Source organism: Paralichthys olivaceus, chromosome 21 (assembly GCF_024713975.1).
Source record: "Paralichthys olivaceus isolate ysfri-2021 chromosome 21, ASM2471397v2, whole genome shotgun sequence".
NCBI lineage: Eukaryota > Metazoa > Chordata > Actinopteri > Pleuronectiformes > Paralichthyidae > Paralichthys > Paralichthys olivaceus.
Window position 1 is genome coordinate 9678624 of NC_091113.1, and position 21756 is coordinate 9700379.

The window sequence follows — 21756 nt, forward strand, 5'->3', positions numbered from 1 at the left end:
TATTTTGTGCTTCCAACAAACTCACTGGAGCTCGATGGGTTTAGACAGTTCATTAATCTCATTATAAAAGTGAAGATATAAAAGTGAAGCGGCCCTTTCAGCGCCACCTCGCCCACTTATTTCTTCACCTTATCACACTCACTCCTGACTTCCTCTCTTCTTGAACTCTTCAAGTGTCGTCAGTCTCCTCTGCGCTCCTCGCTCACTGAAGGGTGTGGGTGACTCGAGTGCCAGGAGAGCTTTGAATAACAGAGCGAGAGGGGAGAAATAAAAGGAATAAGCAGCACAAGCCCTCAGTCTTCTAGCGGCAAAGACAAGACACAGGAATAACCATGCCTGAGCCAGTCCCTGCAGGTATGGACATAGCTTTTATTTTGGAAGGGGAAAGTCTCATCACATTGCAATTAGGCGACTAATTAGTCTTGTTTCAGCTGCAATGTTGATGCTTGAATTTTAAGTTTGGTTGAAGGTTTTAGTGAAGTCCTATGTTTGCTTGGAAAGTAAATGATAGTGATAGTGATGCTCAGCGTAAAATGCAATTTCCTACTTTATTTCAACAATTATCCTATTTTGGTATTTAAGATCATCTGTGACAAAATGAGTGAAATTTTTTTGTTGTAATGGACAATATAAAAGTACTACAGATACAAGCAGGTGAGCTTTAATTAAATGCTCAGTCTGACATTCTGCAGAAGCAGTGATGAGATTCAGGAGTCTCAGGCACACAAGTTTAATCCTGTGTGATTGACAGTCATGTTTTCTCCTCGATCACTGTAACTGTAAATGCACATTTAAGTACAGTCTTAAGTTGTTTCACCCAGTTTTTCATTTTTCATATTTATGTTGGTGTCACAAAACAAAATGCTAAAATGTAGAATTATATCAAACTTAAATACCCAGTTAAACTGCAAGTGAAACAAATTTTAAAGTTATTTAAAAAATATGAAATTGTTGTCTCCTGTTGTTATTTTTACATAAAGAACATTTCAAAGGCCATAAATGATCATAGGAGCAACTGCTGTGACATCATCAGGCCGGTGTCACTGCCACCTTATTTACAACTGGAAATCTTCCAGAGACGGTTGGGGTAGTAGCAGCTTTATAAGTAAATACTGTGGCTGGTATACACCACATTTTTTATTCTTTATAGCAAAAGTCGACATTATGGAGAGAATCACACTAACTGTGATTCTGAACTCTCACGTTTCATACGAGTATATTTTTACTTTCTTCAAAAATAATCCAGATTTCCCCTCACATAAAACCTCACACTTGGCACTTTCAGGCAAATGCCACTTTCTCATGAATAGTTTTTCTTGTGTCCTTCACCCCCGGGGCACCATCTGTCTGCCACGTTTGCAGAGCGTTCTCTAAATCACTGAAGTGACAGAAACCTGAGATAAGACTCTGTCATAGCGGATTAGTCTGTTAGAAGTTTCACAGGCCAAAATGATGTGAAGCGAGCTAAGCCCTTCAAACCCCTTCGACTAATTTCTACGCCAACCGTGTTGTGATTGTGGATGTAATAGACTTTGCTCGGGTTGTTTTCACATTTGCTCCTTTGCGCACTTTGCATTTTTATCCTTTTTTCTCTGCATCGCTCACCTAGAGCTAATCTCATCTAATACAAGCTGCTTTTATTTTTATCCCAGACACATAACCAGGCACTGGTTTTATTCACCATATACAGCCACAGATTTTATCCATGTAATATGGATATGATTCCACTTTGCTTACTGTATGTCTGCACCTCCCACTGCTCCGTCATACCAAACTCGACTGCAGAGCTTCGAGTGTGAGGCTCAGATAACAGGCTACTCCAAATTTGTAACTTGAAAATCCTGTGAATCATATTTCGAAACTCGACCCAACATTTTCACCCTTAATTTAAATCGCAACACTTGTTTTCCCACAATAATGTTTATTTCTTACATTAGATGAGCTGACACAATATCTGTACTGCTTCACTTGGCAGCCAGAAGCCGCCCTCAGCTAATGGCTAAAAATAATCCAGAATAACCCCTGACCTTTTCCTCTTTCTTTGAAATACTCGTAAATTTATAGAGTTTCCCACACCTGCGTGTATCAGGTTTTGCTACAAGCCTCATGGGCCCAGCTGAGATAAATCATGACATAATCTGCCACTTTCATCCACAAAGTTTCCTAGTGGTCAGCAGGCCAGACACTCCCTGCCCGAATGCGTACGTAGCTGCGAGGTCGTCAATTGAGCACATGACAGTGTTCTTCTCAGTGGTCGGGAGTGGTCTCATGATTCATGCTCGTAATTCCTTTCATCGCTTTGACCTGATGAGACACCGCAAGGGCGAGTTGAAACAAAACTGCTGTGGGAAGTTTTTCCAGTCCCCAACGCAGGTCCATCTCCTGCAGGAGACAAAATCCAGGGCATCGAATTATTGTTGATGAGAATTTAAATCAAATAAAGGTACAGTCTGATCCAAATCACAGACTCCTGTCACTCCTAGATTGATTGGACAGGTCTTTTAATACTTTTTGAGTTTTTAATCCTTAATGTTTTCATCTTTGTGTGAAAATAGAAAAAAAAGGCATTGTACAAAACATGTAGAAGAGATTCATTTCGTGAAATTGGATGCTTTATCTTACGTTGCAGTAAATATGAGGCTAGTCAGTGAATTTCTGACATTAATATTCTCTAATGTGACATTGCCTTATATCTATGGCTATATTACATTAGTTCATTTGAAACTTTGTGTTAATGAAATATAGCCCTCAGATATATAAGTATTTATTAAATATTAAGTTTTCAAATGTTTACCTGTTGGTTTAGCAGCTGTCCTGAAAGTTTTCCAAAACATTAGATTTTCTCATCTTTCTGGCACACACACCATTGCCCTGTGTAGGACAAACTCCACAGTGATCTATAATTGGACACTGCAAATACCTGTAACTAAAAATAAATATTAAATGACTTTCATATCCACATTTGTTTATAGCAGATCCAACAGCTCAAGCATTAAATTATGTGTTGCTGAAATGTCTCATAAAGTTGGCTGTCCACAGACGCCAGGACATCCTCAGAGGTTTGATCAGGTCAGGCCGTCGCATAACTTCCTTTATCTCTTGGTCATCACACACTCAGTAAATCAAGCTGTCAGTGGTGATCAACAAAGTGTGAGGTGGACCTGCGGCACCTTAACTAACCTTAGAAAATAATTAGTGAAACACCAAAACATATCCATAACTCCTCTGAGAATAAAGGAGGGGTAACTGAGACACAAATGTCCTTTTTAATTATATAATCACACCCAACTAGCATACCATCAAAATCTAAGGGATTATACGTCCAAGGCAGGTCTGCCAATGTACGACAATCTTGGGGGGGAAGATTTGAACTTTGCGGAGCAGCTGTTCAGAACTTCATAATCCAGCTTCACCACAAACTTGTTGAAGATAATGAAGATTCACACCCCGAGTGGATCGACTTAGCAGATGCTGATCCAGATTTGCGCTCCGTGCAGGTGTTAAATCATCCGATAAAAGTATTCATACCAGAGACTTTACGTAGTGAGCAGAGTTCCAGCTTCTCATTTTGTACCGAGAAAGGAAAGAAATCAAAGCATCACATGTAACAATACATTTAATATCAAGATTCTATGTTTTTCTCAAGGCCAGGTGAACACTGTGATTCCATTACACCTATATTAGAAATACATTTGTAACCATCCCTGAGCAAACAGTAAAGCAAGCAAGGTCAATTTGGTGCGGCTATTCAGGGAAACTGCGTTCAACTTAAGAGAACGTGGCATGACTTCAGGGAGGTCATAAGACACCATCCCTGGCCTTTACCAGCAGCTAACGTGACCCCCACTGGGACACTTGGGGGAGCTGGGTATATTATACGCCACTATTTCAGTTGGAGAATTTCCTTTTACCAGATTTAGGCCTGAACAATCACACCAAGCAGCACTGCATGCTCAAAACAAACCCGAGTGTCCGTTTGACTCCGAAGCTCAAATTCGGCCACAGAAACATGTCTTACAACGCTGGCGCGCATTTATGAAATAAGTGGGTTTCAAAATAAACCTCAAGACGCCTGTTCCATTCCTGGGACAGAGGTGTCAGTCTTTTGGATGCATGGGGTGAGATATCCATTTCAAAGATTTGCCCGAGATGTTACAGGGACAGTGTTAAAGGGTTCACCATGAAAACAGATAGTCTAAACATACCTGACATAAAAATGATTCACACAAACAGCATACGATACGGTGTACTTACAAAACAAATTGTGGTTTTGAAGATACTCATGTGCTTTAGGATATTCTGAATTGCATCACAATCATGAACCATATATGTTGATATGTTGTTAATATGACTATTTGGATATAAATACTGTTTGTGATGCCTGTTTCTAATTGACTTGTTCTCTTTCTGTTCCTCAGCTAAACCGGAGGGGGAAGGTAGGTCAGCTGCTCCACAACATTAACCCTCTGACCTTTCCTGTGCCATACATTATCATACAGCGACTCGATTATAGCTCTCTCATTTTCACTTTTCACTCACATACCCTGTCTACTGCCTGTTTGCCAGGCTAACACCGTAAACCAGCACCATTCCGTTTAGGGCAGTGTTATTGGTTTGATCTACAAATGAAAGCATGTTGCTCTTTTTGTTCTTAAGAGAAAATCTGCCCCACAACACATTATCTGTTACTGACGCTGTTTACTCAACTGTCTGAGGTCATAACACAGCACAATGAGAAACATGCTTTAGTTTCCATAAGTCACATGTGACTCTGCTCTGGATTTTATGCATTACACACTGACACAATCTATTTCTTCAGCTGTTGCAGTTATTTTATTACTTGTTCTCCATTTGGGCCACCATGGTGTTACTTTTCATTTGCTAACACAAATCCACTAATTTTAGCCCCAGAGGCACCAGCTGAGGAGGGTGAAGGTCAATGCTTTTCTTTATTTTGAGTGATCAGTTTGGTTTGATTTGAGTGTTGAAAAAAAAGAAGCATTTGCACTTATGAGTCAGGGCAATTATCTGAATGATACACAACAAGTGGTCTTGCTGTAGATAATAAGTCGAGCAATTAGCGAGTCAAGAGGACAGGCCTATGAGTCTGTGGCATTATATCTGACAGCATGAAGCTGCTGAAGGGGATAATGCAATTAGTATGCCACTTTAAATCGATTTGTTTGTATTTCAGGCGACAGCATGCGTTAGAAGAAGCTGTGTGGTTAAAGTCCTCATGTATGATCTAATGACAGAATGTTAATGTCTGATGTAATGTCTTTACATCACAGCATCCTTTGAATCTGTTCTTTCTGGTTTGTTGACGTGTTTTCAAGACCAATTGAATAATAATTAATGGTCTTTTTTCCCTTTTGGTGGTTTGCATGCACACTCATGGACTGCAGAGAGAAGATCCATACATATGAAGACAAACCATCTTTGTACATTTTACTACACATTCACTGACTGCAACTGGGTGCATTCCCCTTCCTGTTAACTCTTGTTTCACACTGTGACCTTTGGTCGACTGCAGGCATGTGAGGTGTGCGGAGATATCAAGTGTTCTCTGTTTATTTGATTGAGTTGTTCATGCTGTGGTTGCTGTTTTTTTTTTTTTGTGCCATGTTCCCAAACGCAATCCCATCGATCGTCTCGTGATCGTTCTCCTCTCAACGATTTAACCATGATTTTTATTTACGCACAAGTTAATTTTCATTCATCTTCCTCAGAACTACCCCCTGCAGATGGAGGTAAGGCATAATCCTGAACGCAGAATGATGTAGTAGTAAATCTGTTTGTATAATCTGCGTAATGTATTCACACACAGTATGGGTGCATACATGTGCAACACTGTGTGGTAATGACAATACCTGCATGGCTCCTGATGGTTTATTTTCTTCAGGTTGGTCTCAGGTGACCTGCATAATATTTTGAATGTATTTTTGCCCAAAAATACATGAATTTATGTGAACGTGAATGGATGTATGTTAGTGAATAGGTCGATGAATACTAATTTTGCCTTGATGTGGGTAGTAGGAATATGCATTTTAGTCATCTGACTGATATACACATATACTGTACAAGTATATGATATGTGTGATTTTAGATTTAGTATGGATTTTATTTTCAATTACAGTATACAACAATATACTGGTACGTCCTGTGGTCCGCGTGCTTCTACTGTGGGCGTTTATGCATTTTTTTGTATCTTCCGTTTATCCACATATTTATTTTCTGAATGCATGCAAATTTGATGGTTCTTGTTTTATGTTTGTTCATTGGTCTCTGTTGCAACTGTTTGTCGTCTCGTGGAACACCGGGTGTTTTGCTTCTCAGGTGTGATTTTCAGTTTTGTTTAATTCCTTGTCTGCAGCAGATTCAGAAGGTGATGGGGATGGTAAGAAAAGAGCGACATTTAAACATAACGTGTCTATTGACAATTTACTTTTGCCAATCCAAAAGTATGACTTTGAGTGGCTATAACATTATGCGGTGTATAATTTTTGGTATTATGTGCTGGTTAAGATGTCACATAATATATGAAGTGTTAAGGACTAGGGATATTATTTGAAATTATTTTCATCACACCAATGTGGACTGATTTTTACATTAAAAGGATATTTACCAAACTCCAGAGTTATATGTAAGTAGTATCAGAAGCCCATCGTCTATCATCTCATGATGAATTTTCCTCTGGGGGCAACGGCCAATATTTTGGGGCTTCCGGTGTAGAATGTGAGACAGGATGCAATCTTCCGTTCGCCGTACACTTTTTAAGGTTTCTTTTATCTCAAAATCATCAATTAATTCCTTTTGTGACTTCCCTGTAGCTAAAGATGAAGTAAGCCTCATCACAGTGATCTTAATCGTGTCCATCAGGCTGCTTGAGCACAATGTCACAAAGAAAACCTTTCTCTGCTGCAAAACGTAAATGGTCTTAGCAGGGTTTCCTCCAGGACTCATACCTTTCTGATCCCCCGAAAATCCCCCTCAGAGCTCAGAGCTTCTTGTTACTTGGTAGCAGTTACTGTCAGAATAAGCCACACCGCAGGCCTATGACTCACCAGATACTGAGCTTTTTCAAAGAGACGACAGGAGACTTGACTGGATTGGTCTTGATTCAGTGATTCGTGATGCTATGCATGTCTCATTCACCTGTCCTCTCCTCTATCACTGGCATGAGTCTATGCTGGCAGATGACCTGCTTACAAATTATTCTGTTTGTGCTCCTTCAGCAATTTTGTCGGACTTTGCTTCTCCATGTGAGGAATAGCTGCCCTTTCCATCTGCGACCCATGATATCATCTCTCTTTTGCTTCTGTCCCTCTGGCGTTTTGAACAATCAGAATGGCAACACAGCTGTGGTTCATGTGTAACAGTGGCAGCTGTTGAAACATACCGCTGTCATCTGATGTGATGATGCTTTTATAGTTCACTTCTTTGTTTACCGGTAGGTTGCACAAGGAAGCTGCAAGGAGAGCTCAAGTTATCTTAGACATTCTAGTCAGACCATCACACTCATCAATGAGCACATCTCATCCTTAATCTGATGTCCAAAGGCCTGTGGATCACCTATTAATTACAACTTGGGTATATATCACAGCCATCAGTAGGAGTTATAAATCAATGCTCTAAGAATGTTGGGGATGCTCCACAAGTCAAGTTTTAGAAGTGAAATCCAAGAGCTGTTCAAAGCTGTCCCCTGTCTGCCATCGTCTTTCACGGGCACAGCTCCCAGAGCAATCTGCTCTATTTGGACATGGTAGGAGTAGATTGGATGGATAAGGGTTATGGAAGTGCCAAAGCTTTAGGGAGCTGAATGCTGATATTTTCTTGTGGTGTCCTTCAAATATACTGTATGGGAATATCCTATACCTACTGTGCCAGAGGGGCAACACTGACATCCTTCATTTATCCCACTCCTGGGATGAGGAAGGACACCTGGGTGAGCTTAACCAAAGGGCTTTGTGTGAACTGAGCAGTCCTTAATCTTCTGTGCAGTTCACATTATCACATGTTGAGAAGGCTGGTAGGCCAATGTGTCTAACATCCTTTTAAGGCTTTTTGGCCATTGCGGTGAGACATGGATGATAGACCTAGGGGGTATGCAGATGAGAGGTGGATATTCAGACTCCTCTGAACCTGGCTTGGCTGCTGTTAGGCTGAAATTTGCCCTGAAATGTGGCCTGCTGAGCCAAGAGAGGGGTCAAAGAGCAGAGCGAGGATATTAAATGTCAACATTTGTTTGCTTCTCTAGGTCACATCCATAAATTACTCAGGGAATGGGTCCTGTGCTGCTGGTCATGCCATATTACTGCATTTACGAGTTCGCAACTCGCCATCCTTCCCTTCCTGTCTTGAATTTCTGTCACTTAATGTAGGACTTGGCAGGCTCCTCCTGCTGTGGCACCGGTTGCCCAGAGGAAGGAAAGGTATAAAGTGCTGCAGATGTTCCAGACGGAGCTCAGCGTGAGCTGTGACACATACAGAAAAGAAGCAAAGACAATCGCAGTGTCACAGCATGATTAGGGGGAAAACTGAAGCATGGAAGGAAGATGAAAAGGGATCAGCAAGTGCAAACGCTGCACAAGAGAAACACTCTGAGGTTGTTACTATCAGCCATGTATCTAGCGCGGTGGGAGCACTTGTTCTCTTGAGCATTAACCCTATCGGTTCTCAAAGAGCTATGTTTAGAGTTATGCTACTGTTACATATTGTGGTGAGCTGATTGGCTACCAAGCTAAGCTTAATCCAAAGACAGCAGCTGAGGGAAGTTCAGATGGAAACCTGAGGATATGGACTTTTCTTTGATCAGAACTCAGCCCAGTTTAGATGCCTGAACATCCATTTCCAATTTTAGCCAATACAAAGACTACGCTGCCATTTACCTTGGAGGGAAGAGTTTTGAGGCATCAGGAAGAGAGAGTACAAAACAAAACTTTTTTGGGAAACTTAAGTATTTACCTGACACCTGCACTTGCACAAAATGAAAGAACATGCCTGACCTGATCTGGCCTTTGTCTCTTGGTGGGGTTGGTGAATAAGAGCTGGTGTGCAGGAGGTGCTGTTGAGATATAATTTGTGTTAAAAAGAATTACATGCACACTATGTAGGAGGACATGTTTGACATTTATACACAGCAGCCATTGGTTTTGTTTTGATTTTTCATAGCTATCATTTGTTCAACTCCCAGTCCTAACTCTAGAGTCGCACGACACTGAGTTTGATGTCAGTGTGTGTATAGGGATGGAATTTCTGTGTGGGAAGTGTTTATCATTCCAAGGCTGTTTAAATCCGTACCCATGGGGGTATAGTGTGTGGGGGATTATCATCACTTAGCCAACTGCAGATTGTTTTGGGGCACTTGCACCAGCACCGCGTGTGAATGTTTGGAGGAATTTGCTGCCATGATAAGCAGAATGTGCCCAATGCCTGCAGTTGAATTAGTCTCGGGGTGTCATAAGAATCGAATGCAACAAACTTTGATACAAATTATAATGTTCACGATGCATCAATGCTCCAAACCAACAATAATTAACAAATGTCTTTTTAAGTCAAACTTCAGTGGTTTGTTTAGGTGGCCTGGGGTGCACCACAGTCTGTATGAGGTAAAGTAATTGCCTCTTCTTGTGAGAAGCAGCCTCACAAGATCAGTCCATAAGGAGTATCCACAGTAATTTCAAATAATAATTTATCCCTAGTTTGGCGATTAAAAGTGCAGTAATCAACATATGTGATTACTTCCTGTTTTGATTTATAACAGTTATGATGTTACCCTCATGTGCTATATTCAGTTTTGGTTGCAGTTCACTGTGTGATGTATCAATGTCAAATGTCTACAGAATTATTCTGTCATTGATGATCACTTGTCTTGTCTCACTTAATGAATTTGCACCAACTTGTGTTTATAGTATAACAAAATGTTTATTTAATTTAATGTTTAATGTCAGTCAAACCCTGTAGAGGAGGGATAGGACGAGCTGAAGGCACAGTTCAGGACTGTGAATGTTCACTGCATGCAAATATGATGTAATACAATATAGATGTATGCATTCTATGTGTTGTTCTGTCATACATCATACTCAATGAGTGTTTTTTGGGTGGCTGGTTTATGGTTGATTAATATATTGATTAGATTTGTTAGGGTTAAACCATAGACTGTATATAAAGATGGAAAACACGTCTCCACTTCCTTTGCAGAAAGGAAGCCTGGATAAGAACGTTGCCGTTTTGCTCATCTGGAGCCTGCGCAGAAGTGATCAGGGGACGGGGTTGTGGAGGCGAGGTCCCACTGATATATGAGCTTTACCAGTTGTTAGCCAGTCTCAGCTGTCAATCATGCCGTTTCACCCCGTTTTAATAGCGTCAAACAACTCATTCAAACCTAATTTACTAGAAAAATACACACTTGAACAAACACAAATGTGATGACAGAGACCATCTTTGAAAAAAATTAATTGATATTTATTTAGTTCTCACCCATGTTCAATGCTACCATGGAGGAGGCAGGATTCATGACCTATACTGCAGCCAGTCACCAGGTGGTCATCGAGAAGGTTTTTTTCGGAAGCAGTCATCCATCTTTATATATGGTCAATGGTAGCTGATATATATTGTTCATATTCAAAAAGTAAACAAGAATTTTCACTGAATATTTTGGCTTAATCTACATACTAATACGAGTCATGTGTTGTTGACAGATTTTACATTAAATCTTTTATATGGGGAGAAAGTGCTGCTGTAAGAAGGTCAACAGAAGAAACATTTTATACTTTATATTTTTTAGCACAGTCAGAGGTCATCTGCAAAGATGATTTATCAATGGAACACTGACTATGTAAACTCATCCACACAGCCATTTTGTCCTTGTATGTGTTTTACTGCTCGGTTGAAGTTGTGATCTGTCATTGAAGAAGCATCGTCCCATTCGTCCCAGTGTTATTTTAGCCTCTAAACATTAAAAATAATGAAAAAGTATTTTTGTCTTCTTTCACATGAATAGGTCTGATGAAAAATATAGAACTAAATATTTATGACCGGGGAAGACAAACCCCATCGCTGCTCTTACAATGAATACAAGAAAACAGCAGTTCTAGCCAATAAAAATGTCCATAAAGTAGAGCACAGTAAGTGTCCTGTTGCTAAAAGCCATGACAGCGCTTAGATGAATATGGAAACACTTGTACACTACTTTTATTGCCATGTTTCAACCTTTAACAAACCATGAAGCAGAAGCACTTTAACTATCACTTATGAGTAGTGACAATTCCATAAATTAAGTTTTAAAAATATTAACTGACTCAGACTTAACATATTTTAATGTCATTAGCTGAGAAATGACAGACCACACTTTTCAAAAATCTAAACCAGCAGAAGAATTAAGATTCATATTAAGCAAGAGAAATGCTTTCATTAAGATTGTGAGCAAACACTGAAGTTCCACCACTGGTTTTGATATATAGGTCTGATATAGCTTTGGGCTCATTTGTGATTTCATTTAACTAACTTAATTATTACTTACAGCTAAAGCTCAGCAAGTGAGTCGAACATGTTTTTTATGCCACTATGTTGCTGTTGTCCTTTTAGCCAAATACTTCTTGTTTATCATTTTGTGCTTGTAATTTTTCATATGTGCTGTATGGGGTCACTATGCGTGTGCAGAGGGGATTTGTGGTTGTTGATAAAAAAACATCCCAGAGGTGGATGTTGCACAGTATTGTTTCCCATGTCATATAAGGGCTCATACGCCATCAGAGTTAATTCAATTTTTTTTCTTCCCTCATTTCAGAGCCTGGATCAACTGAGCTCACCGGGCTCTTCACTGAGAAACCTCCAAATGAGGTTGTCGCAGTTGCAGGTTTGAAACACTAATGGATGGATGAACAATAACAGGGAACAGTAGCAAATGTAGCCCGATTACATAATGTTATAGGACTTCATTGTTGTTTGTAAATGGCAGGGGCGGACGTCACTCTCATTGCCAAGGTGGACTCCACCACCCTGACGAGAAAACCCACCATGAAGTGGTTGAAGGGCAAGTGGCTGGACCTTGGCAGCAAGGCCGGGAAACACATGCAGTTTAAAGAAACTTATGACAGGAACACTAAGGTGTGTGTGTTTGATAATTCTCACATTTGTCATAAATAACTAAGAAGTAATTAAGTAATGTTGCATCCCCAAGATCTACACTTATGAGATGAAGATCATCAAAGTGGTCCCTGGGGATGCTGGAGGCTACAGGTGTGAGGTGACGGCCAAAGACAAGTGCGACAGCTCCATCTTTGAAGTCACTGTTGAGTGTGAGTGAAAACGGACTCTGGCTCGCAGAGGCTGACACAAGTTCCATTTGTGCTGATGTATTGATCCGATCCAGGCCTCATTTGTCACCTCTGCAACTTCTCTCATTACAGCTGCACAGCAAGAGGTGCAGGGGGATATTTTGTCTGCCTTCAAGAGAGCGTAAGTGCAGTGGAGTTGTGTTTCAAGTGGTGTATTCGCACATGTGAAATTACTCATGAAGGAAAATGCATACGTTGACAATTTATGATCTTTCCCAGGGTATGTGTGTGTGTGTGTGTTTGTGGGTGTGAAGGGGTCTTTCAGCACCTGCGGAATATGATGGTTGTCAGTTTAATGATGTGTCAGAAGATATAACCGACACTTCTCTTTCCGTATGCACAGGGATGCTGGAGAGGATGAAGGAGATCTGGACTTCAGTGCTCTGCTCAAAGCCACCAAGAAGTGAGAAGCTACATGTTATTTGGCCCAATTATCAAGCACATAGTATGATTCATTCCCTCAAAAGACATCCTTTTCCTTGACTGCCAGGAAGAAGAAGCCAGAAAAAGAGGAACCACCAATAGATGTGTGGGAATTGCTGAAGAGCGCCCATCCAAGCGAGTACGAGAAAATCGCCTTTGAGTATGGCATCACTGACCTGAGGGGCATGCTGAAACGTCTGAAAAAGATGAAGGTCGAGCCCAAGCACACCGAGGGTAAGTTGTCAGGTGACGTGTAAAAGGGAGGGGAAGTCGTAGGGGAGCATTTGAAGATCAAGGATTTGGAGAAGGGGGGACTGCAAGACAAAGGAAGGACCCCTCTAAACTGAACAGAGTGAATAAAAAGAGAAAAGTGTGAAGTTGTGAACTGATGAGCTCCTAATTCTTACATTTTCCCTTTTCCCAGCTTTCCTGTCAAAGATGGACTCTTGCTATTCAGTGGAAAAGGGCAAGAAGATTGTCCTGAAGTGTGAGGTGGTCGATCCCAACTGTCAGGTCAAATGGTTGAAGAACGGCCAGGAGATCAAACCCTCAGCCAAGTACACATGCAAAAAAACCCACACTCTGATAACTGTTAGTTCACACAGACCTGTTTTAGTGTCTTTTTTCACCATGCTAAGCATCATGCAAGATATTTGCCTAATTGGATGCTAGCTGTATCATATTAATCATAGCTTAGATGGACTTGATGGGCAGTGCTTTTAAAATATCAAGTTAAAATTATCTGTGCAAGATCATGCCCTGAAAGGATGCTACCATCAACACGTTTTATTTTTAGGCAGTCATGAGAAGCCTCCAAGTGGCTTGAGCGAGTCGCCCCGCCAAGACAGTGTAAACATGTAGACTAATGCAGACCTACCCGTAGGACAAAGACCTCTAAGACTGCAGTTAAAGGTCTTAATGTGGAAAAATATCTATGACTAAGAAGAAAAGTGAAATGTATAGAGAAAATTCATGTCTTGGTGAAAGCCGTTGCCGATCGGGCACTGATTCCCACCCGGCTGGTTCCGACTGGACCAAATCACAATGCAGATTTTGTTGCTTAATTTCACTGCCATAGCTCCAAACTGAAATATTTGCTCTGCTTCCAGGTACACTACACCACACTAGTTAACATTACATTTAACTCTTTGGCAGCATGTAACGTTAGCCTATAGTTAGCCAGTAGCTACCTCAAACTCGGCACACTTCGGTCACACTTCAGTCAAAAGTGTGGCTGTATTTCACGCTACAGGATTCCCACACCAGGATGAGCAGTAAATGTCCGAGCAACAGTTAAGACCGGGGAGTCAAGAGCCAGCACCGAAACTGAAAAAAAAGCCATTTTTATTGTCAGCCTCCATTTTGTGCTTCTGTTATGGCATCATTTAAGCACCGGAACCGATCTTAAGGTTCAGCACCAGTATTGGAAAAAAATCTAAACAATACCGAATCCTAAAGAGCATTGCCAAAAATAAATCGAATGTAAAAAATTCAGATGAACTTACTATCTCTGTTTGACCCAAAAACTTTTCTGTTTGACTTTCAATCTTTCTTGCTAAGGTACGTCATGGAGGCCAACGGCAATGTCAGAACCCTGACTATAAACAGGACGACCCTGGCTGACGATGCTGCATATGAATGTGTGGTTGGCGAAGACAAGTGTTTTACTGAGGTGTTTGTCAAAGGTGCTTCATCTCTTTTTTTCTGGACCATAACTGACTGAATTTGTGGCATTCACATTGAGTTTCTGCTTAATTTTTTAAGTTTTAATGTTTCCTTCTGCTCCACCCAGAGCCCCCTGTGACCATCACCAAGCTGATGGATGACTATCATGTGGTTGTGGGAGAGAGAGTGGAGTTTGAGATCGAAGTGTCGGAGGAGGGCGCCCACGTCATGTGGTCAGTAAACTTCACAGTATTGGGCGTTACGTGATCAAAACAACCAACCAGACTTGACTCTGCTTCGGGACATGTCTTTAATCCCTGGCAGAGTACAATGACACCACTTCATGTTGAGTATAGTGTCACAGTCGTATATTGTCTGAAGCCACTGAGCTTCTTGTCTTCAACATATCAGATAAAAATGTAATATACGCTCGGAGCCCTCTGTTATCTGATGTGCTGCTTGAGTCACATTTTTGAGTCTGAATATTTAATCACTCACCTCCTTGTATTGAAATGAGACATCATCTCTGTGTAATTATATGCTCTCAAAAACCAACCACTTTTGTCACAAGAGCCATAACTGATTTGTACTTTTATGCTACACATCACTGCACCAGACAGACTTTGCTTCATTTTAGATCAAATCTAAATGTATTATCTCTAAAGGAGATCTGTAACAAGTTAGATTGAATCTAAAGACTCTGTTTGAATGCTGAATAGTGTGGGAAGCCTACTTTGAACAATATAATTCAGAGCTGAATTTCTTAATTTCTTTGCCTTCTTTTCACTGAGGTTCTTTTTGTATGTGGTCCAGTTTTAATTGTGGGTATGCCAAACTTTAAGCACCACTCCAGTAGCTTATTACACAGAGTATTGTTTGTTCCTCAAAATGACATATTCAAAAGGTTTGTCATGAAAGAATTCCCTACATGGTTTAAATGTAACTCTACACCTTCCCTCCACATTTCATTACTGAGATGATCGCCATCACCCCACCCTCACAGAATGATTTTTCTCTTGAAAACGCATTAATGCTGCTTTGGATATGCCTGGTGTCCAGTTTTATGGCCACTAAAATGGAGTTGCTTGGAAACGCTGCTGGCCCTGTTTTGGTTTGAAAAACTCTGGCGCTGCATTTTAGTTTGGACAGGCAGAGGTGATGATGGAAACAATAACGTAGACAAGCACATGCAACTGCTTGCTAAATGGGTCTTATCGGTCACAAGGTGGCCTACACTGATTCGTAATGATCCTATCACTTGACCCCTTCAGGGAAGAAAACACCTGGCATCAGCATCGGCTACCGATATGGAATGCAGGATAATCAGGCCTTAGGTTTGTGACATCACAAACCCGGGTGGTCTGAATCCGTTTTTTTCAGACTGGAATTTGTTTACTTCATAACTAGAGCAAAGTCAAACATGCACCAAAGTAGCAGAGACAGTTGCCTCCCATTCATGCCTCGTTTATCATATAATAGACAAAAGGCAGCTATATTAACATGTTTAAAACCTGAGGGGGACTTAAAAAGAAGACCCCCATCTATTCAATTCAAACTATAAATAAAGGTTAAACCAACAAATGAAGAAATTGTTGTCAGTATAAGTTAGCAGCAATCAATAAAATATAAAATAAGGGATGATAAATCTCGTGATAATTTTACTTCATGGATAGTAACACATTATCCTTCCCTTTGCACAGATTTGATTTTTATAATCTCTCACATTGATGAATTCAAAGCTCATTCATATTTTCCAATGCAATTTTTAATCTCTCGGTGAATGGTGGAAATATTAATGTGGCTGGTAGATTCACATCAGATGTGATTCTGTTAAATATTTAGCAGGCACACTGAGACAAACTCATTCTCTTTTCATTTCCAGGTACTTTGAGGATCAAGAGCTTCACAGAGACAAAGACACCAAGTATCGCTTCAAGAAGGACGGAGTAAAGCACACTCTCATCATCCAGGAGGCGACGCTGGATGATATTGGAATGTACCATGCCTGGACAAACGGGGGGCATACCAAAGGAGAACTGGAAGTGGAAGGTACCACTGGAAAATATAATCTCATCCAGTTTTTATTTCATTTTTGTGAACTTTAGAACTTTAAAACATTAGATGCTAAAAATGAATATGAGTAATGAATATATTTATTTCATTTTTTTAAAGACAATACTAATCAAGCACAGTGTTTTAAATATTTTTTAATAGATATACTATATTTAGTCTGGTCATTAAAATGTGTGTTTAGTGATGAGGATGCAACTGAATTCAACCCAGCAGCCTGAGGGCTTAACACCTCTTTTTACAATCAAATGAGCAACTTGTGAAAATGGCCGCCATGTCATGTTTGTCATGTATGTCGTGTATGTCATGTATGTTATAAAGACCCTTAACCTCCCTCTCCCCCCATATCTTCATCGTGCCTGAACTCTTCCTCTCTTGGTTTCCTCTGTGTCATTCAGAGAAAGAGCTGGAGGTGCTGCAGGACATCGCTGATCTGACAGTGAGGGCGACGGACCAGGCCATGTTCAAGTGTGAAGTGTCTGATGAAAAGGTCACAGGAAAGTGGTTCAAAGATGGCGTGGAGGTTTTACCAAGCAACCGCATCAAAATGAGTCACATTGGAAGGTACGAGGATGAGGGCGAATATACGCAGATTATAAAGAATGTCTGTATGCTTGCTAAAACTGAAAAACAGTGTATTTATTTCACGGGAAACATGTTTTCCCTACATAATATCGCTTCTGTTGCTTGTTTCAGGTTTCACCGACTGGTTATTGATGAGGTGAAGCCAGAGGATGCCGGAGACTACACGTTTATTCCTGATGGATACGCTCTGTCACTTTCTGCCAAACTCAACTTCTTGGGTGAGAAAGACGGAGCGATAACAAAAGGCTCTTATTGTGGATGCATTAATCATCAGCAGCCTGGATAATATTGTCAAATCTTGTGTTTTTCCTCTTAAAACAGAAATTAAGATCGACTATGTGCCTAGACAAGGTAAGCCAACTTACATCACCTCCATTTACAAATAATTAAAAACTTTTTAATCTTGTCTATAGTTAATTTGCCATCATAATAAACCCACTTCCACAGAGCCTTCTCTCTCTCTATATATATATGTTATATGTTAACCAGATCCTCCAAAGATCCACCTGGACACCACTGGAAACATGGTCTCCCAGAACACCATCATTGTGGTGGCAGGCAACAAGCTGCGACTGGATGTGGAGATCACAGGAGAACCAGCACCAACTGTTGTTTGGTCAAAAGGAGAGAAGGTAAGGATGTGAAGCGAACCAACGTATCGTTTTTACCCTAATAATACATGAGTAGGTCACATAAGATGTCCAAGTGCTGCCCTCGTCATATAAAGGTCAAGCCAAGTGGCCCCCAAGTGCCCCTAGTTGCCCTAGTGTCGATGAAGTCTGTTTGCTGAAATGCAACTTTGAGGCCAAACATGAACTGGGATGGCTGTTTGTCAGGAGGTAGAGAGGGTCGTCCACTAACCAGAAGGTCACAGGTTTAATCCTTGGCTCCTCCAGTCTGCATTCCAAAGTGTCCATGGGCAGCATACAGTGCTCCAAATTGCTCCCTGACAGCTGTGCCTACATTATTTGAGTGATGTGTTATAGGAAGAGTGCATATGAAGCACTGTATGAATGTGTATGCGTGAATAGGTGAAAGAGACTTGTACTGTCCAGCATTTTAAGGGACTGATAAGACTGGAAAAGGACTATATAAATACAGTCCATTTACCATTTAACCCTTTAACTTGGAACTTGTGTATTGTGCCATAACTGACTGTGCCACAATTTGCCATTTATTAGCCAGTCACAGAAAATCAAGGCCGTGTGAGGGTTGAGTCCAGGAAAGACCTGAGCTGCTTCGTCATTGAGGGAGCAGAGAGGGACGATGAGGGCAACTACACCATCTGTGTTACTAACCCTGCCGGAGAGGATAAGGCTATGCTGTTTGTGAAGATTGTGGGTAAGTGAATGATTTTATAGTAAAACATCAGCATGTGATTTGTGTATTGTGTCTTGATCTTTTTTGAAGCACATCAAAATATATTGTAATCTTATTTCAGATGTGCCCGACCCCCCTGAGAATGTCAAATGCACAGGCGTGGGAGAGGACTGCGCCACCATGGTCTGGGATGCCCCTAAATTTGATGGTGGTGCTCCAGTCAAAGGTACACAATGGGCTTTTTATACCTAACCCCACGGGACCTATATTACATTTCCCAAAAAAACGCACACTATCTTAATTGTTAATCTGCTTGTGTTTTTCCACCATCAGGTTATCTCATGGAGAGGAAGAAGAAGGGCTCCTCCAGATGGACAAAGCTCAACTTTGACGTTTACGACTCCACTACATACGAAGCTAAGAGGATGATTGAAGGCGTCCTGTATGAGATGAGGGTGTTCGCCGTCAACAGCATCGGCTTGTCTCCTCCAAGCCTCAGCTCCAAACCCTTCATGCCCATTGGTATATTTCCTTGCTGTCTTTATTGCTCTTTCTCAGCTTCTCCTTGTCCCGTCCTCAGCCCGGCCCGTCAGGGATTCTCTTTGAGTCTCTCTTTTTATCGCCCTCAGCCCCGACCAGTGAGCCGACACGCCTGACGGTGCACGATGTGACAGACAACACATGCAGTCTGAAGTGGCTCGCCCCTGAGAGGATTGGAGCTGGGGGCCTGGATGGTTACATTATTGAATACTGCAAGGAAGGAGGTGATAGGACCACACATCATGCTTAGGATATGAACCTTCATGGACCATTTAAAAAAAACCTCCAATTAAACTATGATTTAAGGACCTTCATTCAATAACCAATGCATATATTGTGTGTGACTAAAAGGGCAGATTATACTGTATATGATAACAAAGAAAAAAGTATTAAGATTCAAATCCAACTAACTGTGATATCTACAGCTTGTTGTTCTGTTTGATTTCAGACACTGAGTGGGTGGTGGCCAACACGGACCTTTGTGAGAGACAGGGGTACGTGGTGCGTGGCCTCCCCGTGGGAGAGAAGATCAACTTCAGGGTGGTGGCCATAAACATTGCTGGACGCAGTTTACCTGCTTTGCTGCAGCAGCCTGTCACCATCCGCGAGATTGTTGGTGAGTCAGTCGAGTTTATTTCATGTCATATTTTTATTTGTCATAGCTTTTTGATTGACTTTTGTAGCACACTATTCTGCTTTATGTTTTATCTTTATGTATAATGACATGTCTCCTGTTTTAATTTGTGTTTCTACTTTAGAACATCCAAAGATCCGCCTTCCTCGTGATCTAAGAACAAAGTACATCAGAAGAGTAGGAGAAAAGATCAACCTGACCATCCCCTTCCAGGTTAGAAAGGCTGCGCTAATGCGTACTGAAATATCCATCCATCCATCTATCCATCATTCATTATCTGTTCTGCTGTACTTTAAGTACAGGGGAGTTGGAGCCAGTCCCAGTTGACATTGTGCAAAAGGCGGGGTACACCCTGGAGATCATACTAAAATATATGATAAAACTAGAATGGCATTCAATAGAGTGTATACCTCCACAAGGCCCAAGAGTCCCATTAAATTCAACCAAGCTCACACCCAAAATTTCACACACCCAGAGATATCAGTACTAAATGTGCCTGATTTTTCAAAATCAAGATCTATGAGTGGAGTGAGTCCTGAGAGGAACCATATGTGATGAATTTGTCATCTTCACGACCCATCCCACTTTAATGAGATGCCATGTCTGTATTTTTCTTTGTCAGTTTTGCTTCAAAATGTGATGCACCTATCACCAGAGAACGAAGCAGTTATTTACGTGCTCCTTTGTCTTGTAGGGTAAACCACGCCCCATCGCGACCTGGTACAAAGACGGTAAACCCTTAGATGACAAGATGGTCAACGTGCGTAACTCAACCGTGGACACCATCCTGTTCATCCGCTCAGCAGAGAGAGAGCATTCTGGAACGTATGAGCTGGTTCTACAGATTGAGAACCTGGAAGACAGGGCCTCCATCATGATCAGGATTGTTGGTAATGTCGTCAGGATTCTGCGTTAATTGTCATCGTGAGAAGCCTACATCTTGGACTGTGTGAAAATGTCACTGACGCTTGATTCAAACAGACAAGCCTGGGCCTCCACTGAACTTGAGGGTGACGGACGTCTGGGGTTTCAATGCAGCGCTGGAGTGGGACCCCCCGAAGGACGATGGCAACTGTGAGGTCTCTGGATATACCATCCAGAAGGCGGACATGAAGACCAAGGTGAGAGAGGGAGAAGAGGTGATGTGGCAAACCTCGATCCACCCCTACATTTTCCTGCTAAAGGATCCAATCAACCTCCTGCCTGCATTCGATAATGACACTTTGCTCATTTTGCCATCTTTACGTTTTTAATATAATCATTTTACTTTTTTCCTCTTGGTTCAGGATTGGTTCACCTTGTATGAACACAACAGACGGACAAACTGCACAGCCTCAGATCTGATCATGGGAAATGAATACATGTTCCGTGTCTACAGTGAAAACCTCTGCGGCCTGAGCGAGGAGCCGCGCCATAGCAAGAACACGGCTGTCATCGCCAAGACAGGTGCGTGCAGTGTGTGCGTCTGTTTGTATGTGGAGATACATATATCCATCGGTAGTGGGGGCATTTTTCCACTAGCACTGTAAAGGTTGATCAGAATGAGCATCCACTGATTTATTGGGGTTGAACGCATTTGCCCACCCTCTCATCCCTCTCCATAGGCCTGGAACTCAAACGAAACCCCTACAAGGAGAAGGACATGGCCTGTGTGCCCAAGTTTACTCAACCCTTAGTCGACAGGGCTGTGGTGGCCGGTTACAGCACCGCCATCAGCTGTGCCGTCAGAGGCTTCCCCAAGGTAAATGTGGGGCCAAATTTACAGCAGGACACCTGTTTTTGTGGCAGCTGGACACAAGGAAAAAAAATCTGCTCCATCATATCTAAACAGTTTTATTTTGACTTTTCTGTGTCCTAGCCTAAGATTGTCTGGATGAAGAACAAAATGATCATTGGCGGGGATGCCAAGTACTTGATGCAGAACAACCAAGGAGTGCTGACCCTGAACATTCGCAAACCAAGCGCCTTTGACGGAGGAAAATACTCCTGCATGGCTGTCAATGACCTGGGCAAGGACGAGGTGGAGTGCAAACTGGACGTCAGAGGTAAGAACAGAACAGAGGGGCTGCGAGGGTGGGAGACAGGCACGGAATAAGAGGAGGAAGTCTCGATATTTAGTTTTGATCATATTATAGATGCTAAGGTTAATTGAATAATTGAGTATGAACATAATACGTCACC

The 21756-nt window shown here is 41.5% G+C and overlaps 1 protein-coding gene across 8 annotated transcripts in view; it reads left to right on the forward strand.

Moving 5' to 3' along the window:
* mybpc2b (myosin binding protein Cb) overlaps positions 1–21756 on the forward strand; it is a 21956-nt gene continuing 200 nt past the window's right edge. Inside the window, exons 1-30 of one of the 8 annotated variants that reach the window (XM_069517592.1) lie at positions 198–354; positions 4419–4436; positions 4906–4935; positions 5730–5750; positions 6374–6397; positions 11789–11857; positions 11960–12108; positions 12182–12299; positions 12411–12459; positions 12682–12741; positions 12829–12995; positions 13186–13318; positions 14322–14446; positions 14554–14659; positions 16309–16475; positions 16895–17060; positions 17193–17299; positions 17403–17432; positions 17571–17713; positions 18263–18422; positions 18523–18627; positions 18735–18923; positions 19031–19165; positions 19390–19557; positions 19700–19788; positions 20270–20465; positions 20557–20696; positions 20862–21021; positions 21180–21316; positions 21434–21620. In XM_069517592.1, coding sequence (XP_069373693.1) covers positions 333–354; positions 4419–4436; positions 4906–4935; positions 5730–5750; positions 6374–6397; positions 11789–11857; positions 11960–12108; positions 12182–12299; positions 12411–12459; positions 12682–12741; positions 12829–12995; positions 13186–13318; positions 14322–14446; positions 14554–14659; positions 16309–16475; positions 16895–17060; positions 17193–17299; positions 17403–17432; positions 17571–17713; positions 18263–18422; positions 18523–18627; positions 18735–18923; positions 19031–19165; positions 19390–19557; positions 19700–19788; positions 20270–20465; positions 20557–20696; positions 20862–21021; positions 21180–21316; positions 21434–21620 — 3370 coding nt within the window. In that variant the 5' untranslated portion in view covers positions 198–332. Of the gene's footprint in view, positions 355–4418; positions 4437–4905; positions 4936–5729; positions 5751–6373; positions 6398–11788; positions 11858–11959; positions 12109–12181; positions 12300–12410; positions 12460–12681; positions 12742–12828; positions 12996–13185; positions 13319–14321; positions 14447–14553; positions 14660–16308; positions 16476–16894; positions 17061–17192; positions 17300–17402; positions 17433–17570; positions 17714–18262; positions 18423–18522; positions 18628–18734; positions 18924–19030; positions 19166–19389; positions 19558–19699; positions 19789–20269; positions 20466–20556; positions 20697–20861; positions 21022–21179; positions 21317–21433; positions 21621–21756 lie in introns of all 8 variants that reach the window. The other 7 variants (XM_069517593.1, XM_020083342.2, XM_069517594.1 and 4 more) reach the window with 7 other exon arrangements.